General features: G+C 39.3%; 2 protein-coding genes across 2 annotated transcripts in view; one reads left to right on the top strand and one right to left on the bottom strand.

The window, feature by feature from the left end:
• ALG14 (ALG14 UDP-N-acetylglucosaminyltransferase subunit) overlaps window positions 1–18,596 on the bottom strand; it is a 101,209-nt gene extending 82,613 nt beyond the window's left edge. The window contains exons 1-2 of the mRNA XM_032423158.1: window positions 18,360–18,596; window positions 13,683–13,834 (exon numbers count right to left, since the gene is read on the bottom strand). Coding sequence (XP_032279049.1) covers window positions 13,683–13,834; window positions 18,360–18,495 — 288 coding nt within the window. The 5' untranslated portion in view covers window positions 18,496–18,596. The remainder of the gene's footprint in view (window positions 1–13,682; window positions 13,835–18,359) is intronic.
• Window positions 18,597–18,631: 35 nt separating this feature from the next.
• LOC116643970 (TLC domain-containing protein 4-like) overlaps window positions 18,632–22,607 on the top strand; it is a 104,743-nt gene continuing 100,767 nt past the window's right edge. Inside the window, exon 1 of the mRNA XM_032423115.1 lies at window positions 18,632–18,774. The gene's annotated coding sequence lies outside the window, so the exon portion shown is untranslated. The remainder of the gene's footprint in view (window positions 18,775–22,607) is intronic.

The following is a 22,607-nucleotide window of genomic DNA, read 5'->3' as shown; positions in this document are numbered from 1 at the left end:
CTGGAAGAAATGGATGCATTCCTAGAGATGTATCAACTACCAAAACTGAACCAGGAAGAAATAGAAAACCTGAACAGACCTATAACCACTAAGGAAATTGAAGCAGTCATCAAAACTCTCCCAAAAAACAAAAGCCCAGGGCCAGATGGCTTCCCAGGGGAATTCTACCAAACATTTCAAGAAGAATTAATACCTATTCTTCTGAAACTGTTCCAAAAAATAGAAATGGAAGGAAAACTTCCAAACTCGTTTTATGAGGCCACCATTACCTTGATCCCAAAACTAGACAAAGACCCCATCAAAAAGGAGAATTACAGACCAGTATCCTTGATGAACACGGATGTAAAAATTCTCACCAAAATACTACCCAATAGGATCCAACAGTACATTAAAAGGATTATTCACCATGACCAAGTAGGATTTATCCCTGGGCTGCAAGGTTGGTTCAACATCCACAAATCAATCACTGTGATACAATACATTAATAAAAGGAAGAACAAGAACCATATGATCCTCTCCCAGGAGATGCAGAAAAAGCATTTGACAAAGTACAGCACCCTTTCTTGATCAAAACTTTTCAGAGTACAGGGATAGAGGGTACATACCTCAATGTCATAAAAGCCATCTATGAAAAACCCACAGTGAATATCATTCTCAATGGGGAAAAACTGAGAGCTTTTCCCCTAAGGTCAGGAACACGGCAGGGATGTCCACTATCACCACTGCTATTCAACATAGTATTAGAAGTCCTAGCCACAGCAATAAGACAACAAAAAGAAATCAAAGGCATCCGAATCAGCAAAGAAGAAGTCAAACTCTCACTCTTTGCAGATGATATGATACTTTATGTGGAAAACCCAAAAGACTCCACCCCAAAATTGCTAGAACTCATACAGGAATTCAGTAAAGTGGCAGGATATAAAATCAATGCACAGGGCGCCTGGGTGGCTCAGTTGGTTAAGCGACTGCCTTCGGCTCAGGTCATGATCCTGGAGTCCCTGGATCGAGTCCCGCATCGGGCTCCCTGCTCGGCAGGGAGTCTGCTTCTCCCTCTGACCCTCCCCCCTCTCATGTGCTTGCTCTCTCTCATTCTCTCTCTCTCAAATAAATAAATTAAAAAAAAAAAAAAAAAAAAATCTTTAAAATCAATGCACAGAAATCAGTGGCATTCCTATACACCAACAACAAGATAGAAGAAAGAGAAATTAAGGAGTCGATTCTATTTACAATTGTACTCAAAACCGTAAGATACCCAGGAATAAATCTAACCAAAGAGGCAAAGAATCTGTACTCAGAAAACTATAAAATACTCATGAAAGAAATTGAGGAAGACACAAAGAAATGGAAAAATGTTCCATGCTCATGGATTGGAAGAACAAATATTGTGAAGATGTCAATGTTACCTAGAGCAATCTACACATTCAATGCAATCCCTATCAAAATACCATCCATTTTTTTCAAAGAAATGGAACAAATAATCCTAAAATTTGTATGGAACCAGAAAAGACCCCGAATAGCCAGAGGAATGTTGAAAAAGAAAAGCAAAGCTGGTGGCATCACAATTCCGGACTTCCAGCTCTATTACAAAGCTGTCATCATCAAGACAGTATGGTACTGGCACAAAAACAGGCACGTAGATCAATGGAACAGAAAGACAGCCCAGAAATGGACCCTCAACTCTATGGTCAACTAATCTTCGACAAAGCAGGAAAAAATGTCCAATGGAAAAAAGACAGTCTCTTCAACAAATGGTGTTGGGAAAATTGGACAGCCACATGCAGAAGAATGAAACTGGACCATTTCCTTACACCACACACAAAAATAGGCTCCAAATGGTTGAAAGACCTAACTGTGAGACAGGAGTCCATCAAAATCCTAAAGAAGAACACAGGCAGCAACCTCTTTGACCTCAGCCGCAGCAATTTCTTCCTAGAAATATCACCAAAGGCAAGGGAAGCAAGGGCAAAATGAACTATGGGGACTTCATCAAGATAAAAAGCTTTTGCACAGCAAAAGAAACAGTCAACAAAACCAAAAGACAACCAACAGAATGGGAGAAGATATTTGCAAATGACATATCAGATAAAGGGCTAGTATCCAAAATCTATAAAGAACTTACCAAACTCAACACCCAAAGAACAAATGATCTAATCAAGAGATGGGCAGAAGACATGAACAGACATTTTTCCAAAGAAGACATCCAAATGGCCAACAGACACATGAAAAAGTGCTCAACAGGGGCGCCTGGGTGGCTCAGTCGTTAAGCGTCTGCCTTTGGCTCAGGTCATGATCTCAAGGTCCTGGGATCGAGCCCTGCATCAGTTTCCCTGCTCCGTGGGAAGCCTGCTTCTCCCTCTCCCACTCCCCCTACTTGTGTTCCCTCTCTCGCTGTGTCTCTCTGTGTCAAATAAATAAATAAAATCTTAAAAAAAAAAAAAAAAGAAAAAGTGCTCAACATTGCTTGGCATCAGGGAAATCGAAATCAAAACCTCAGTGAGATACCACCTCACACCAGTCAGAATGGCTAAAATTAACAAGTCAGGAAACGACAGATGTTGGCGGGGATGCGGAGAAAGGGGAACCCTCCTACACTGTTGGTGGGAATGCAAGATGGTGCAGCCACTCTGGAAAACAGTATGGAGGTTCCTCAAAAAGTTGAAAATAGCGCTACCCTACAACCCAGCAATTGCACTACTGGGTATTTACCCCAAAGACACAAATGTAGTGATCCGAAGGGGTACATGCATCCCGATGTTTATAGCAGCAATGTCCACAATAGCCAAACTATGGAAAGAGCCAAGATGTCCATCGACAGATGAATGGATAAAGAAGATGTGGTATATATATACAATGGACTATTATGCAGCCATCAAAAGGAATGAAATCTTGCCATTTGCAACGACGTGGATGGAACTGGAGGGTATTATGCTGAGCAAAATAAGTGAATCAGAGAAAGACATGTATCATATGACCTCACTGATATGAGGAATTCTTAATCTCAGGAAAACAAACTGAGGGTTGCTGGAGTGGTGGGGAGTGGGAGGCATAGGGTGGTTGGGTGATAGACATTGGGGAGGGTATGTGCTATGGTGAGCGCTGTGAATTGTGTAAGACTGTTGAATCACAGACCTGTACCTCTGAAACAAATAATACATGATATGTTAAAAAAAAAAAAAAAAAAAGAAGATAGCAGGAAGGAAAAGTGAAGGGGGGGAAATCAGAGGGGGAGATGAACCATGAGAAACTATGGACTCTGAGAAACAAACTGAGGGTTCTAGAGGGGAGGGAGGTGGGGGGATGGGTTAGCCCGGTGATGGGTATTAAGGAGGGCATGTATTGAATGGAGCACTGGGTGTTATATGCAAACAACGAATCATGGAACACTACATCAAAAACTAATGATGTAATGTATGGTGATTAACATAATAAAAATAAATTTAAAAAAAAGATCAGAGTGGAAATAAATGAAATAAAGACTTTAAAAAAGCAATAGAAAAGATCAATGAAACCAAGAGCTGGTTCTTGTGAAAAGACAAACAAAATTGATAAAACTTTAGCCAGACTCATCAAGTAAAAAAGAAAAAGGACCCAAATAAATAAAGTCAGAAATGAAAAAAGGAGAAGTAACAACCAACACCACAGAAATACTAAGGGTTATTAGAGACTACTATGAAAAATGATATGCCAACTAATTGGACAACCTAGAAGAAATGGATAAATTCCTAGAAACAGACAATCATCCAAAGCTGAAACAGGAAGAAAATCTGAACAGACCTATTACTAGTAACAAAAGTAAGTCAGTAATTGAAAAACTCCCAACAAACAAAAGTCCAGGACCAGATCAATTTATAGAAATTCCCCTTAAACTATTCCAAAATATAGAAGAGGAAGGAAAGCTTCCATATACATTCTATGAGGCCAGGATTACCCTGATACCAAATCCAGACAAAGATACCACAAAAAAAGAAAACTATGGGTGCATATCCCTGATGAACAGAGATGCAAAAAATCCTCAGCAAAATATTAGCAAACCACATTCAACAAAACGTTAAAAGGATTATTCACCACAATCAAGTGGGATTTATTCTGGGGGCACACGATGGTTCAGTATTCATAAATCAATGTGATACACTACATCAACAAGATGAAGGATAAATACCATATGATTATCTCAGATGCAGAGAAAGCATTTGACAAAATTCAACATCCATTCATGATAAAAACTCTCAACAAAGTGGGTTTAGAGAAAACATACCTCAACATAATAAAGGCCATATATGAAAGGCACCTGGGTAGCTCAGTCAGTTAAGCATCTGACTCTTGATTTCAGCTCAGATCATGATCTCGGGGTCCTGGGATCGAGCTCTGCATCAGACTCCTCGCTCAGCAGGAAGACTGTTTGGGATTCTCTCCCTCTCCCCCTGCCTCTCTCCCTGCTCGCTCATTCTCTCTCAAGTAAATAAATAAATCTTAAAAAAATATTAAAGGCCATATATGAAAACCCACCGCTAACATCATACTCAATGATGAAAAACTGAGAGCTTTTCCTCTAAGATCAGGAACAAGACAAGGATATCCACTCTCACCACTTCTTGCAACATTGTACTAGAAGTCCCAGTCACAGCAATCAGACAAGAATAAGAAATAAAAGGCATCCAAATTGGTAAGAAAGAAGTTAAACTGTCACTATTTGCAGATGGCATGATACTATATACATAGAAAATTTTACAGACTCCACCAAAAAACTATTAGAATAAATGAATTCAGTAAAGTTGCAGGGCATAAAACTAATACACAGAAGTCAGTTGCATTTCTATACACTTAACAAAGTAGCAGAAAGAGAAATTAAGAAAACAATTCCATTTAAACTGTACCAAAAGTAATAAAATGCCTAGGAATAAACTTAACAAAGGAGGTGAAAGATCTGATCTCTGAAAACTATAAAACACTGATGAAAGAAACTGAAGACAACACAAATAAATGGAAAGACATATCATGATCATGGATTGGAATCATATTGTTAAAATGTTCATACTACCCAAAGCAATCTAAAGATTCAATGCAACACCATCAAAATACCAATAGCATTGTTGACAGAACTAAAATAAATGATCCTAAAATTTGTATGAAACCACAAAACACCCCAAATAGACAAAACAATCTTGAGAAAGAAGAACAAATCTGGAGGCATCACAATTCCAGATTTGAAGATATACTACAAAGCTGTAGTATCAAAGAAGTATGGTACTGGCACAAAAACAGACTCATAGATCAATGTAACAGAAGATAGAGCCCAAAAATAAACCCATGCTTATATGGTCAGTTAATCTATGAAAAGGAGGTGAGAATATACAGTGGGGAAAAGACAGACTTTTCAATAAATGTTGCTGGAAAACTTGGACAGCTATATAGAAAACAATGAAACTGGACCACTTTCTACCACCACACATAAAAATAAACTCACAATGAATTAAAGACTTAAATGTGAGACATGAAACCATAACACTCCTAGAATAAAATGCAGTAATTTCTGGGATACTGGCTGTAGAAACATTTTTCTAGATATGCTTCCTAAGATAAGGGGAACAAAAGCAAAAATAAACTATTGGGATTACATCAAAATAATAAGCTTTTGCACAGCAAAGGAAACCATCAACAAAACAAAAGCGACCTACTGAACAGAAGATATCTGCAAATGGTATATTCAGTGAAGAGTTAATATCTCCCAAATATAAAGAACTTAATACAACTCAACACCAAAACCCCATATAATATGCTTAAAAATGGACAGAGGACCTGAATAGACATTTTTCCAAAGACATGCAGAGAGCCAACAGGGACATGAAAAGATGCTCAACATCAAGGAAATGCGAGTCAAATCCACAATGAGACACCTCCTTACCCCTGTCAGAATGGCTTGAATCAAAAAGAAATAACAAAGAGGTGGTGAAGATGTGGAGAAAAAGGAACTCTTGTGCACTGTTGGTGGGAATGCAAACTGCGGCAGCTACTGTGGAAAACTGTACGATGATTACTCAAAATACTAAAAATAGAAATACCATATGAGGGGCGCCTGGGTAGCTCAGTCAGTTAAGCATCTGCCTTCGGCTCAGGGCATGATCCTGGAGTCCCAGGATAGAGTCCCGCATCGGGCTCCCTGCTCAGCGGGGAGTCTGCTTCTCCCTCTGACCCTCTCCTCTCTGGTGCTTTCTCTCTCTCTCTCTCAAATAAATAAATAAAATCTTTAAAAAAAAAACAAAAAAGAAAAAAGAAATAGCATATGATCCAATAATTCCACTATTGGGTATTTATCCCAGAAAACAAAAACACTAATTTGAAAAGATATACACACCCCATGTTTACTGCAGCATTATTTACAATCAGCATTATTTACAATAGCCAAGATATGGAAGCAACCCAGTGTTCACTGACAGATGAATGGATAAAGATGATGTGGTATATACATATACATACAATGGAATATCAGCCATAAAAAAGGATAAAATCTTACCATTTGTGATAAGAGGGATGGACCTAAAGAGTATTATGTTAAGTGAAGTAAGTCAGACAGAGAAAGACAAATACCATACGATTTCACTTATATGTACAATCTAAAAAACAAAACAAATGAACAAACAAAAAGCAGGAACAGACCCATAAACACAGAGAACAAACTAATGGTTGCCAGAGGGAAAGCAGCTAGGAGGATGGGCAAAAGGGGTAAAGGGGGGGTACGCGCTTTCAGTTATGGAATGAATAAACCACAGGAGTAAAAGGTACAACATAGGGAATATAGTTAACGGCATTGCAATTGTGTTTTATGGTGACAGATGGTAGCTACACTTCGGTGAGCATAGCCTAATGTATAAACTCATCAAATTGTTATGTTGTACACCTGAAACTAATGTAACATTTTATGTCAACTATACTTCAGTTAAAGAAAAAGTAAAAAATAAATAAATAAAAGTCAGATCATATCACTCCTCTACCTAAAACCTCCCAATGGCTCCCCATTTCACACAAGGGGTTAAAAAATCTAAGACTAAAAATGGATCACAATGTCTTAAAAAAAGTCTGATCTCGGGAGGCCTGGATGGCTCAGGCGGTTAAGCGTCTGTCTTCAGCTCAGGTAATAATCCCAGGGTCCTGGGATTGAGTACCGCATCTGGCTCCTTGTCAGCGAGGGGTCTGCTTCTCCCTCTGCCTGCTGCTCCCCCTGCTTGTGCTCTCTCTCTCTCTCTGACAAATAAATAAATAAAATCTTAAAAAAAAAAATCTGATCTCAACATCCTCACCCTAACTTCTATGGGCTCATAATGTACTCAGCTCTTCCTCCCTTACTTTGCTTTGGTCAATTTGACTTCTGTTATTTCAAAAACATGCCAGGTACAGCCCCACCTCAGGGTCTTCTTTGCAGTTATTGTTTCCTCTCCAAGAATTCTCTTTCCCCAGATGGCTTTATACTTTCACTTCCCTCTCAGGTATTTGTTCATATGTCACTTTTCTGGCCATTTTGCCTAAAATTGCAGCCTCCCTTTATCCACCCCCCCCCCCCCCCAATATTCTGTATTCCCTTCCCTGGCTTTAGTTTTCTCCTTAGCATTTAACACTAATGCATTATACATTTTACTTGATTATCTTGTTTATTGTCTTCCCATTGGAATGTAAGCACCATCAGGGCAGAGATTCTTGTATGTTTTATTCACTACTATATCACTAACATTCAGAAAGTATTCAATAGGTATTTGTTAAATAAATGAATGAATGCTAAATATATATTTATGAAGGAAAAAAATTCAACCTAGAATTCTAAATGTAGAATGCAATCAAAGGAAGGTCAAAACCAACACATATTCTCAGGCAAACAAAAAACATGGAAAAAATAAATCACTTATAGACCTTCCATGGAAGAATAAAAGATATACTCTGGTAGAAAGACATTGGATCCAAAAGGAATAGCAAGAATAAGCAAAGAAAATAAATCTAAATAAGCACTGACTGCATAAAACAATAATAGTAATAAGTAATTTGGGTGGCATAAAAACAAAGTAGAACCAAAACAATAATATGTAAGATGGGAAGAGGTGTTTACAGTTAAAATATTCTAAAAGCCTTGTTTTTCAGGAGGAGGGTGGAGATATTAAATTTTTGACTTTAAGTCAGGTAACCATGTAGACAATTTACGAATAACATCTTTGAGAATAGAATATTTCCCATTCCAGGAGAAGGGAAAAAGGGAGGATAAAGAAAGCTCACTTAATCCAAGCAGAAGACAGAAAAGGAGGATAAAAAGATTCAAAGAAAATGATGGTCAGTAAAAAGAGCCAAATAAAATAGTAGAAACAAATCTAATACATTAATAATCACAATAAACGTGCATGTACCAAACATGCTAGTTAAAAGACAATGATTCTTGGTTTTGAATTTTAAAAATTGTGTTACATGTCGTTTAAAAAAAGATACACCTAAAACACAACAACCACCAAAAGGTAAAAATAAAGAGATGGACAAAGGTAAACGATGTGAACACTATAGCATAGATTACAAAAGGGCAAGAGAATGTTATGAAAATATTTATGCCAACACATTTGTAAACTCATAAAAAATAGATATATTCCTAGAAAAATATCTTAGCAAAACTGACTTAAGAACAAACAGGAAGCCTGAAAAGTCTATAACCATAATAAAAAGAACACAACAGGGCCAGGTATTTTTATAAACAAGTTCTATAAAATTTAAAAAGTAACTCCATATTTATACAAATTCCTTCCCAAAATAAGATGCTGTATACTCATATGATCAGATTAGTGTAACCTTGATACCAAAACTAAAGAACAGCACAAGAAAGGAAAAGTACAGGGCAATCTCACTCATGAACATTAATACAATAATTCCTAAACAATATACTTGCAAACAAAATCCAGCAATGCGTTAAAATGTAACTCACTATGCACAAACTAGGTTTATTCCAAGAATTCAACAATTCATACCTTGTAACTGCCCACGAAAATAGATAAAATGGAAAAAACAATATGATCATCTGAGATAAAGAAAAGACATTTGATAAAAATCAACAACCAAATACGATTTAAAATTAAACTCCTGGCAAATTTTTAAAATCATAAAGACTATAAAGATGACCACTATACTGCTTCTATTAGTTACTGTTCAAGTTCTAAAAACAAAATGAGAAAAAGAAATAAAAGGTGTAAAGATTAGAATCATAATTGTTACTATTTGCAGATGATATTATCTTTGTAGATAGCATAAAAGTGTACAAATTACTGGAATTAATTAGAATGTGGCAAAGTGATTCTTATAAGATCACTATACTCAAATCAATTATATTTCTCTATACTGTAACACAGGAAATCCCATTAAAAGGTATATCACTTACAACAATAAGACAATACAAGGTACACAGAATAAAAACAACAAAAAATATACAAGTCTCTCGTGAAGAAAATTAGAAATGTTACTGAAAAGCATTAAAGGAAACCTAAATAATGCAGAGACAGACAATGTCCCTGGATAGGAAGATACCATTATATAGATTTAAGTTCTCCTCAAACTGATGCATTGATTCAATTCAAATAAAAATTTTAACATGTTTCTTTGTGAACTTGCCAAAGCTAACTCAAAAACCCATGGGAAAAAAGAAAGAACCCCTAAGATACTTCTGAAGAGTAAGACTACGGGAGCTTGATATTAGGAATAGACAAACACACCAGTCAACAAAGAGGAAAGCTCACATACAGATCTTTACATACACAGAAACTTGATATAACAGTGGTAGCATTGCAGATCAGTGAAAAAAGGAGTATTCAATAAATAGTGTTGAGCCAGTGCTGGTAGCTACTGCACTAGACATTAAGATCTAGATTGTTCAATATTCTTGGCTAATAAGGGCTCTGCCGGCAAATGTATTGATCACTACCAATTTCTTCAACGAGACTCCTTCTCCCCAGTCTTGTGAGCTCCATGGGAGGTATAATGGATAGCTGTCTAGGGGGCTGCAGGTACAACTCCCCTAAGCTATAGTGAAAAAAAGAGAAGAGTAAGTGGATTCCTCCCTTGAGCAAAGCTTGGTGGGAAGGCGTCTCTCCACCTGGCCTCTCCCCCAAGTGTAGCATATGGTGTAGCCAGCAGAAACGACAACTCATGCTACCACCCTCAACGGCTCTCTGCATCTCTGCAGAAACTCTTCCCAGCTTCAGATTCATGAGTAGAGATCTTTTTAGGAATGTGGTAGTATTCTTTCTCTAAAAAGGGTCGCATTGCCCCAGTAAATTAACTGATGGAAGAAAGTAGTCTAAGAGAGATGCTTAGTCCTACACTGGTGGTACCACTTTGATAGGAAGACAAAATAATGGCACTTTAAAAATTCAAAATCTTTGGCTTTTGGATTAAAGTGAATCAAACCTTGTATGGACCTAGAGGGCATTATGTTAAGTAAAATATGTCAGACAGAGAAAGACAAAGACCATATGATCTCACTTATAATGGAATCTAAAAAGCAAAAGAAACAAACAAACGAACAAAGCATAAACAGACCCATAAAAGCAGAGAACTGGTTGCTGCCAGAGAGAGCGTGAGGGATGGGCAAAACGGGTGAAGGGGAATGGGAGGTAAGGCTTCCAGTTATGGAATATGTAGGTCACAGGAATCAAAAGTTCTGGCACAGGGAATACAGTCAAGGATACTGTAATAGTGTTGTCTGGTGACAGATGGGAGCTATACTCGTGGTGAGCACAGCATAATGCACAGAGTTGTCATATCACTATGCTGTACACCTGAAACTAGTGTAACATTGTGTGTCAGATAAACTTCAATTAAAAAATAAATAAAATAAAGTGAATGACACCCAACTTACAGGGTTCTAAAGTGTCTATAACAATCTTCCTGTAGGGGCCCCTGCGTGGCTCAGTTGGTTAAGTGTCCAACTCTTGATTTTGGCTCAGGTCATGATCTCAGAGTCCTGAGATCGAGCCCTGAGATCAAGTCCACGCTGAGCGTGGAGGCTGCTTAAGATTCTCTCTCTTCCAAAAAAAAAAAAAAAAAAGATTCTCTCTCTTCCAGGGCGCCTGGGTGGCTCAGTCGTTAAGTCTGCCTTCGGCTCAGATCATGATCCCAGGGTCCTGGGATCGAGCCCCACATCGGGCTCCCCGCTCAGCGGGAAGCCTGCTTCTCCCTCTCCCTCTCCCACTCCCCCTGCTTGTGTTCCCTTTCTCACTGTGTCTCTCTCTGTCAAATAAATAAATAAAATCTTTAAAAAAAAAAAAAAGATTCTCTTTCCCTCTGCCCCTCCCCCTCTCAAAAAAACCAACCCACAATCTTCCTGTATATAACAATCTTCCAAATGTTCCATTAAACCACGAAATTCAGCAAATACTCAATATGTATGCTAAATTAAAACTGTAGCCTCTAATTGGATGCAACTTCAGAAAGAAGAATATATATGCTAATAATTGGGTAAAAAGATACCTGTTCCTTATGTTGAAAACATAACAATTTGTAATTATTCAACTTTTATATTTTTTAAGTAGTCTTTACAACTGCTAAATTATAATACTATATTCCACTTGTGTAAAAAGTCACCACTGTATTCTCCAAATTCTCCACCAATTCTTTTTTTTTTTTAAGATTTTATTTATTTATTTGAGAGAGAGAGAATGAGAGAGAGCACATGAGAGGGGGGAGGGTCAGAGGGAGAAGCAGACTCCCTGCCGAGCAGGGAGCCCGATGCGGGACTCGATCCAGGGACTCCAGGATCATGACCTGAGCCGAAGGCAGTCGCTTAACCAACTGAGCCACCCAGGCGCCCTCTCCACCAATTCTAATATACCCTCTAAGATAAGAGATTCAATGACATTTTTAGTCTCTGATGCCTTGAATAATCCCCAGAGCATTCTTTTTTACTTAGTTTATTGGATTGGAAAAGAATGCACAGAAGAGGCAGAGTGGCCTATGCAGAAAAAGTTTTGGAGAAGACATGTTTAGGTAAGTGCCACATATCAGGTGGACCTTATTTATACTTCTGGGTCTCCATTTTCTCATTTGTAAAATAAGTATGGTATTATCTGTCTTGCACATTATTAAAAGGATCAGTTACACACACAGGGATGAATAGTGTCCCCCCAAAATTCCTGTCTATCTGGAATCTGTCAGTGTGACCTTATTTGGAAAAAGGTCTTGTAGGTGGAATCAAGTTAAGATGAGGTCATACTGAATGTGTCTGGGCCCTATATCCAATGACTGGTGTCTTTATGAGAAGGGAATGTGAAGACAGAGACACAGGAATGGCCCTATGACAATGGAGGCAGAGTTTAAAATGATGCTGCTCTAAGCCAAGGAAAGCCAAGGAGTGTTGGCAACCATCAGCAGCTAGTAAGAGGCAAGGAAGAATTCTCCCCTAGGGTCTTCAGAGAGAACGCGGCCGAGTCGAATCCTTGATTTCAGATTTCTAGCCTCTGAAACTGTGAGAGAATACATTTCTGCCCTTAATCACCCAGTGTGTGGTACTTTGTTTCAGAGGCCATAAGATTCCCAAAACAGAAATGAAGCATTTGGCTTACCCCCCCACATAGAGAAAACATACCACAGCGTTTTGTTCTGGCTGAATAACAACAGCCAGATTCTGATCCTGTTTGACATGCAATCTCCAAGAACACATTCTAACAGTGTTGTAGTTAGGGATCACGTTTACACAGTTGACCACAACTCAATTGAAACAGGCTTTAAAAAGGTGTGGAGGTGGGGTGAGGTGAGGAAGTGAGAGAGGAAATGAGGGGGAGTAGGAGAGTGGCGGTATTAGTGGATCTGAATTTCCCACACGGATGCAGCCGGACCTCTGGAGTTCCTGAAGGCAGGTCTTACCACCTGGTTCCTCATTTTACTCTTCCTGTGTATTAACATCATTCTTTTCTCCAACTGTAGTCTATCTTTACCTGGCAGGTGAAAACATGACTGCCAGGAGCTCCCAAATTTTATCTTTTACAGAGTTTGTCCCCAAAGAAAGACTGCCTCCATTTTCTGGATCCCCACGTCCAAAAAGCCCAGGGAAACACTGAGTAGCCTGAGCTGGGTCAGCTTCCACTCCTGAACTACCCGTTGCCGCTCCTTGGCTGGGCAGGTGCCAGAGGGAGGGATGGATGGAGACAATCTACCCAAGGGACAGCTCTAGTTTCCTTCCTTGATAAAGAAGTCATTTCACTTTTGTTCTTTTACCCCTAATTCTGACTAAAATGCTAAACTGAAGTGAGCAACCAGAGATAGAGAAGTTAATTTTAAAGGCAGATTCAAATACAATTTGAAGAATAAGAAGTAGTCATAGATACATCATCAAGAAATGCAATACATTGATAAAGAACTTTAGGGAAGAACCAATAAGCACATGAACCAGATGCTTTATGTAAGTTTAAATTTTCCTAGCTGGAATTAATTGAAACACTATTTCCCCTATTTAAAAGAATAAAAGAGAATATAAGAAACTAAACTACCACTTGAAGATGTAGTTTAAAGAAATTCTTATCTTTTGGTAGTAGAGGAAATATATTTCATCAGCAATAAACATTTGACTGCCTGTGTGGGCAGGGCACTGAGGTGCCACGAGATTGTTTCCAGAGATAATTCAACTCAATATTCAACTTTTAACTTTCTTAGAAATATAAATGATCACTTACCATGGTACTGGGGTCTCTATCAGCTCGATTTAGTTCAAAAGAATTTATTTTATGGGCACTCATTTCATCAGTATCAGCAATGATATAATGTCTAGGAGAGTAAGCATTGGACAGGTTCTCAAGCAGCCTCAGGATCTCAGTGGTGTGCCCACCTGGAAAAAATATTGGAAGGCCTAAGATTAAGAAACCCACAGTGTGGTTACCAGAGGGGAGGTGGGTGAGGGGATGGGGGAAATAGGTGATGGGGATTAAGGAGTGCACTTGTTGTCATGAGCACCTGGTGTTGTATGGTACAGTGTTCAATCACTACATTGTACACCTGAAACTAATATTACACTGTGTTAACTAACTGGAATTTAAATAAAAACTTAAAAAAAAGAAACCCCCAATGGCCATATCTATTTGACTGTGTTATACTAATGTTACGTTTTATGTATTTCTCAATAGGTGAAAGGAACATTTGGAAACAATAATCTATGCCCTTGAATAAATACTACTTTTATATGGGGGAAGAGGATAATAACTTTATAAAACTAAAATTGGCACTAGCAGTAGGTGTTAAGGAAGGCACAAAGAAGTATAAGACACAACTCCTGTTATCAAGAAGCCTGGTGAAAAGGGGAAAGACACACAGACATTTAAAGAGTCATGCAAGACAGCATGAAAAACTTAAATGGGGGCAGAGGTGAGGCAAGCAAATGGTTATGAAAGACCAACCCTATAAGAGGAAGGGAGATCCCTGGTAAAGGCTGAGAGGACTTGAAAGGTAAAGCTAATGGACAGATAAGAATAGGGAGGCCACTGGCCAAGAGTGGGATTATTAGGACATGAGATGGCAAGAGCTGAGATGTGTGTTCAGGGAATGGTGGGAATACTGCGAAGGAGGGTGAAATCAGATCAGGAAAGTAGCCTGGAAAATGGAAAGACGGTCACTGGGTCACTGAAGGTTTCTGTGCTGAGAAGTAATGTCAATGAGGCATGAGCACTGACCCGCAGGACTTGGGGCTTCCTAAGGAAGACTACTGTTCAGCACTGTAACCCCAGCTCCTGAGAGAGGTCTCAGCACACTACAGGTTGTCAAATATTTACCAGCTTCACCAAAAAATTGTTCAATTTTTGAAACCGTACAATCTCCAAAATTTTAATACTTCTAATTTCAAAACTATGAATTTAAAAATCGACTGTGTACACTGAGGTTTCCTCCACGGGAAAAAAAAAAACCCAAAGAATATCAACCTCTCATGTTAACTATATAGCATTTAAAGCAAAGCAATCAAACTTCTGTGAGCCCTATCATACCCATTTCGTTTCACTTTATACTCTCTCAGCCTCAGCCAGGTTGATGTCCTTAACATTCTTTGTATTCATCTTATTTGTTACCTCCTCCTTGCCTCAGGTCACAGTGTCCCTCCTATCTACCAAACTCTCCCCCACCAACAACTGTTGTTAGAAAGCGCTTTCAGTAGTAATACAGTGAACATATAGAAGGATAATCAAACAAATTAAGCATGTGGTTTCTGCCAATGCACATATTTTCTTATAGTAGAAAAGGAAGGATTACTCTCTAGGTTCCAGAAGGAATTAGATATAGAAATAAAATTGGCATAGATTATGTGTGAGGAGGAATTAGAATCATACTTTATAACTTGTCACCCATCTTCTTGTCTGGGCATGTAATTTACACATCTGATTTATACTCATTTTGGTATTTTTGTTTTTAGCCTTGAGAAAATGTGGTTTGCAAAGTAGGTACTTGCTTTCACAGCTGGACCAATTAAGGATAAAAAGGATAATATCCACATTCCCACTGAAATTAAAACTTCATTATACCTGCTTTAACAGTCTTCTCTTTTTTTTAAAAGGAAACATTTACTGAATACATTCTTTAAAGATTTAACCTTGTCACGGAATAAAGTCATTAAAATGATGGGCTTTGTCTTCCATTTTACTCTTTTATTAAGATATATTCTTTGGGAACAAAATCTTCTCAGTTTTACTTTAAAATATATCTAGAATCCAATCTCTCCTCCCTCCCCCCCCCCCCCGCATCTCCTTTGCTATTACCCTGCTCCAAGCCACATCACCCTCACATCAATTATGACCACGATTTCCTGGTCTGCTCCCCCAGCTCCGCTTGTCTATTCAAGTGTCTACATCAGTCTATTCTCAACACAGCACCCAGTGTGATTCTGTTAGAGAGAGTTGATCAATTTACCTCTGCTCAAAACCCTCCACTGGCTTCCCTTTTCACATGCAATAAAAGGCATCTTATAATTTGACCCCTTACTTTGTTACCTCATAGACCTCTTCTGCTTCTACCTGGCTTAAGTCTATTCCAGCCACTCTGGCCTCCTTGCTGTTGTTGGGTATCTGTCATCTCCCCCGGGAGCTTTTCCTTACAATTCTGTCTAAAATGCAACCTCCTTCCCCTACCTCATAATATTTATCACCATATAATTTAATATGCAGTCTATTTATTTCTTTTGTTTTTGTCTCCCCTAACCCTTGCTCCACTAGAAGGTAAGCACAATGATGGCAGGGACTTCTGTTCATTTTGTTACTGCTGATCTTCAGTGCCTTGAAAACAGTAGGCACTCCTATAATTGAATGAATGGGTAGATGAGCATTTGGTATTAAATCTAAAATTTGCCTAAGGAAATCATATGATATTTCAAAGAAAAGTAGTAATTTTGATTGATGTTCTTTGAAAATATGTGGTTGATTAATCATATTTTATGGAATCTAAAGATTAGACATTTTTTGGTATTCACGGTAAACACTGAAAAATGCCTTCCCCTCCTCCAAAATCCTGGCCATGAACTATTAAACTATTTGTCTGATTACAAGTCTTTCTTTGACTTGGAAGATTCTTTGAGGTCCTTGACCTCTCCCTACCCTGAATGGTTTGAATGACAAAGGCACCACTTGCCAGACTAATTCTCAATCTTAATTTTGGTTCCCAGTCCACCAAATCTAATACTGTCAAGTGAATGGCTCTAACATCCATTCATCTATTTGTTCAAGACAGAAACCTGGACATCATTCCTGAGCCTTTCCTTCCTTCATCCCCCGCTTTCAAACCGCAAGTTCCTACTTGTTTCCCTGCCTCAGTCTTTGTCAAAACATTCTCTTGACAATGCTGGCTGAAGGATCTTTGTAAAAAGTTTATATTTAATTGGGTCACTCTCCACTCAAAAGCATTTTAAAAGATCCTTTGCTACCAGGACTAACAACAGTCACCATTTATTAAATGCTTATTATATGCCAAGCACTTTGCTAAACACTTTTAATATTACATTTAATCTCTCCTCTTCTCATCCCATATTTTTCAAGGTGGAAACAGAAAGTTCAGTGAGGTTAACTAATTTGCCCAAGATCACCAAGTCAGTAAGCGGCAAAGATGTGATTCAACTCCAGGATTATGTCAATCTAGGGCCTGTGGTCCTAACCCCTACATGCTATAAAGCAGTGGAGTAGTGCCAATAGCTTTATAGAGCATGGTTTACAACGCCCTTTGGGATCTGCACTGGGCTTACCGCGCCACATGGAACTCAAAGCAACAGTGCCCTCCCACCTCTGGCCGTTCCAAGCGCTATCAACTTCTTTTCACACCTTCCCCGTCCTCAAAGCCTCTTTGGTTCTTTCCTGGTCATCTTTCAAGTCTCAGTTTAGACATCACTTGTTCCAAGAATTTTCCTGTCTCAAGTTCAGATAAAACGGTGCCCTTCCTGAAGACTGCCATAGCAGCCTATACTTCCCAGATTATAACAAGTACACATTTTGTTTTGTTTTTTGTTTTCTGTTAGTTTTTCTATAATCTCCTTTTCATTCACTGCTGTATCCTTGTACCTTTCACACTGCTTAACTACCTAGTCACCACTCTGTGGCAAGTAGTAGTAGTAGTAGTCAGTTTTGTTATTTCCAGAGCTTAGCACAGTGCCTGGATTCCCCGAAGGCTCAACAGATGTTAACTGAAAAAAGTAATGAGTTATACTTGAACATCAGTTTAGAACATTTGCTCATACCGTAAATATTATTCTAACTGGATACAATCTCCTAGCATTTCTAAGTGTACACAGTATATCTATCTCTGTCAGAACTTATTGTGAGGGCCTGCAGAGCTGGTAGACTCTGTTAAATTGTACTACCTGATAGGGCAGCTTGTTGTTCATATGCTGACACAATATTCTGAAATGTGTATTGTTCTATGGTCAGTAGATAATTGTTTCTAACCTCATGGATTTGTATATTCATAAATGTGACAATTCACTTTGCCTCATTTATCATCTAGTATTCGTGATTCCTAAACTAAATACAAAATGCCTAGATTAATGATGCAAAACAGCTATTTTTAATCAGGAAAATTGTAAGTTAGCATCATAAGGCTTCTGCGTCCTCTCTGCTCAATAATAATTTGTTAGAATAATACACGCTACGTGGAAGCTTAATTACAGACAAGCGTTAAGTTACTCATTTGTCCTTAAAAGATGCTTGGGCCGCGTCAGCAAACCAGAATTTCGCCCCTGGGCTGACCGGTTCCGGTTAACACAAAGAAACTACAAATCTCAGCATGCAATGCTCCAAAAAGTACTAAGGAGACTAGAGGAGAGAGTCGCGGTGTACTCTGGGGTTTGTAGTGACCGACCCAGGCTCGACAGTCACCGCCTCAATACTTACCGGACCCAGCCACCACCAAGAGACTGAGAGACTGACGGGGCACCAGGACCTGAGAATGGAGCACTACCCACAGCCGCAGTGCCAGCAGCGCGGCCACCGCAGCTCCCGCCGCCGCTAGGATAAGGACGCTAGCCATGCAAAGAAACGACGCATGCGTACTATCCCCCCGCGCCGCCGCTCGGAAGCAGTCAAAGTTCAAGAAGTACGGGCTCTGCGGGGACGCAAACGGGGCGTGTCGAGCCTCTTGATGGGCGGGGCTTGTCTGCGCTAGGAGAAGTTCAGGGCGGGAGGCGGAAGTGCTGGCTCTGGGGACTTTGGTGGCTTCCCTACCGGATTCCATGCGGCTGCCTCCCAAGCATAAACTGAAATTCGGCAAGTTAAACGCAGGAGAAGTGTGATTTCCACCCGTGACGAGGTCAGGCCACCTGTGCACCCCAAAGGCTCCGGAGCTCCCAAGTTAGGAGGTGTTCCCGCGCCACTAACTTTGTGAATTCCACCTGAGGCCAATAGCATACATCGCCTTTTTTCTTCCTTCCTTCCTTCCTTCCTTTCTTTTTTCCTTTTCTTTCTCTTTCTTTTCTTTTCTTTCCTTCCTTTTTAAATGCCAAGGGAAAAGTTTCTGTTGCAACATGAAGACAGTACTGTGCTTGCCAGTAAAAGTTACCTTAATACAAAAAAGTAAATTTAGGGCCCTCATCAGAATCTCTTTCCCGACACTCGTGTTTTTAACTTTTCTAGGCATTTTCACAGATCTGTGCGATCAGAGTGGCCGAGGGTGATCACCTCCAATTATGCCATGATCCTGAGAGGAGTGGAAGCTCAGTGACTCAAGGTAGCAGGATAGAGAAGGCAGCGTCCTACAATTAATATTCAGTTAATTGTACTACAAAGCCAACACATCCCCTAATCCCAGTTTTGCTTATATTCTGTTGCCTGTGTAATCCACATTGCAGCAATATAAAAATACTGAGATTACAGAAGTCCCCTCACCCCAAGTGTAATTTGCCATCAGTCCCGTACAGACTGTAGGTTAGACAGGGCAAGTATATAGATGAATAAACAGGTCCTGAAAGATGAAACAACTTGCTCACTTGAAATAGTGGCAGATCTAGATTTAGAAACCAGAAATCCTAACTCTGGCATAGGAGTATTACATTGTGTATTCTTTTGCTAAGTTCAGACTTACTTGATTCTCACACTTGCCTAGAGCCTAGAATGTGTCTTTTAAAATGCAGTCTCTCAGGAGAGGGCTGGGATCAGGTTATTTAACCAATGTGTCAGTTTCTATCAGTCAAGTTTGGGAAGCATTTAGGGACTTGGTAGCATCATTTTCTGGTTAATGGATCTCATAGCGCTTCCCATATTCAGTCTTCCATTCGAATCGTCTTAACCCTACATCCTCACAATAAGGCCAAAAGGTGAATATTATTTCCCTCTTTAAGGACAAAGACACAGATTCTATAAAAGTAATATAGTTTGCCTAAGATTTCTTAGCTAGGAAGTGGTGGAGAAAGTTTATAGTTGTGGGCATAGAATTCAGTGCCTCAGATTTTGATGAAATCAGAATCCCCTGGGCTTATAAATACATAGTTCAAAGTCCAGGGGTAGGGCCTCTGGCACAGTATAAAAAACAACTTAAGTATATTACAAAGGATGTAGTTTTCTTTCATCTGCCCACTCTGCCATTTCCAGCAATGGCTTCAACCTAAAACTCTCCCCTTACACTTCAAAGAAGATGTTAGCGTCTCAGAAATTACATCCAGATGAGGAAATTTCCGGAGCCAAAAAAGGACATTATCTTGTCATTGGGTCTTTCTTTTTAAGGGTGAGGAAACTTTTTCCCCGAACCCCTCACAGACTTTCTTTCACACTCTCTGGCTATATTTATATCACTTACTTATTCATAAAAGGAATGAGACCTCAAAGCTGGCTGGGGCAGGGTGGAGCATGGCATACAGCTACCTGTTGTATCTGGTTATTTGGTGGAGGGTGGGTACTGACCACAAATGTCTCTTGGAGAAGGAAGTTGGAGGAGGGTAGAGGAGAGATGATTGTTGGTTAGGCAAATAATAGTGTTTGGATTGCTGTGAAAATGTTGTGTCCCAGATGGCTTTGTAACCTGACACAGGGAATGCAGATGTCAAGCATATTAATAATTACTAGACTGCAGGTCTTGGAAGACACTCTTGCGTTCTCCTTTACCCCATCGCCTCACTTCAATAATTGCTTGTATCTGTAGGAAATATCCTCTTGATCACATTGGCATGCAGCTGAATGAATGGGGCTGATCAAGCATTTAGGGCTGCCAGTAAATGCAGTGAATCAAAGAGGGAGGAGGAGCAGACATTGTTTAGAATTATTGGTAGAGTTATTTTGAATTAAGGCTAGGGTCAAACCGTTCAGTGTTTCTGACAAGGAAGTTGAGTGCAGAGAGGAGCTAGGTGGCAGGCTGGGACAGGAACAAAGTTGGGAACTCCTAACAAAATGTCTACTGGTCTGTGACAGGCACAAAATGTGTAGGTAATCCGAGGTCAAGAAGCTGTACTGGATTAATCAGGAAAGGCAAGGCTGAGTGACAAGAAGCGGCAACTAAAATTTCTCTTGGGGATTAAATTGCACTGACAACACAGATTACAGATGCATGGAAGTAAATTATAGTGCTGTGAGAGCATGAAAAATGTATTAATAATTGACAAAATGAGTAATGATATTGAGCCATAGCCAGTTGTAAGTAATCTGTCTGGGAAGCGATTTTTATTATCTTCTTAAATCTATTTTCTAAGCTTTTATGGCAAATATCTATTATTCATGAATATTAAAAAAGTTAAAATTATTTTGCACTATTCAGTAGGATTGTGCTTGTTCATTTATTCAACATATTTAATGAGCACCTGCTATGTGCTAGATTTAGGTACAGGAGATCTCGTATGAATAGGACAATAGCCCAGACAAGAAACTTAGACTAGAAAGATGATAGTGGAGAGAGAAGAGGGTTTGGAAAGAAGATTTGAGATACATTTTATGGATAGAGTTGTTAAGACTCATTGATGGCTTAGATATTGGGCATCAAGATGGCTCCTAGAGTTTTGGCTTCAAAACTGGTTGGATGGTGTCATTTGCTAAGAATAGATGGACAGGAAGAGAAACAAACTTTTGTGGGTAGACACAGGGGAGGAGAGGATGAAAATGAAGTGTTCTGTTTTGGATGTTAGTTTGACTAGCCTGTTAGACATCTAAGTGATTATGTCAAATAGGTAGTTTCGTGTACAAATCTGAAGCTTGGGTCAGAGCTAGAGTTATAAATTTAGAAGTCAGCATATACATGGTACTGAAAGCCACGAGACTGGGTGAGATCACCTAGGGAGGAGTCTAGGTCAATCCTGTGCAATAGAACTTTCTGCAACAATGTGAAGGTTTTATGGCCATGTTGCTCACTATCTACATGTGTCTATTGAGCACTTGAAATGTGGCTAGTGCGATTAGGAACTAAATCTTAATTTTACTTCATTTAAATTATTTTAAATTTAAATAGACACACGTGGCTAGTGGCTACTCTATTGGACAGCTCAGGATTGAGAAGAATATGGGGTCATTAACATTTGGCGGTCTAGTAAGGGAGATTTAGCCAGCAAGGAAGATAGAGAAGGGCAAGCCAGGGAGATAGAAGGAAAATCAGGAAAGAGTGGTGGCCACAAAAACCAAGAGAGGAAAATGATTCAAGAATGGGAGTGTGGTCCGCTATGTCACATGCTGTTCATAGTTGGGAATCAGATGACTTGAAAACAAATTCATCACTGAGGAGTTAAGTGAGAGCAGCATTTCCATGGAATGGTGGTTGTAGAAGGCAGTTGGAAATGGGCAGAAGAGAGAATGGGAGATGAAGAAAAGCAGTGTCTATAGACAATTATTTCAAGTTTTTCTTTGAAGGGGAATGGAGAAATTAGATGAGAAATGAAGGAGAATTTGGAATTGAGGAAACTTATTTTTTAAGATGGGAGTTACTGGACATATTAATTTGAATTTTAAAATGATCCAGTGGAGGAAAATTGATACAGGAGAGAAAGGGAATGAGAGAGTAGGAACAAAGTTCTTCAAAAGATGAGGGTTGGAATGTACAACACAAGTGGAGGGGTTGGGCTTTGATAGGAGGAGGGACCCTTATCCCGTGGTGACAGGATATAAGGCAGGGATATAATGCAGGTGCTGGGAGGTTTACAGAATTGGTGGTGAATAGATGAGGGGAGGGTG

The sequence above is a fragment of the Phoca vitulina genome, unplaced genomic scaffold (genome assembly GCF_004348235.1).
Source record: "Phoca vitulina isolate PV1807 unplaced genomic scaffold, GSC_HSeal_1.0 scaffold2, whole genome shotgun sequence".
NCBI lineage: Eukaryota > Metazoa > Chordata > Mammalia > Carnivora > Phocidae > Phoca > Phoca vitulina.
Note: the sequence above shows the minus strand (reverse complement) of the source record. Positions and strands in the feature narration are given on the sequence as shown.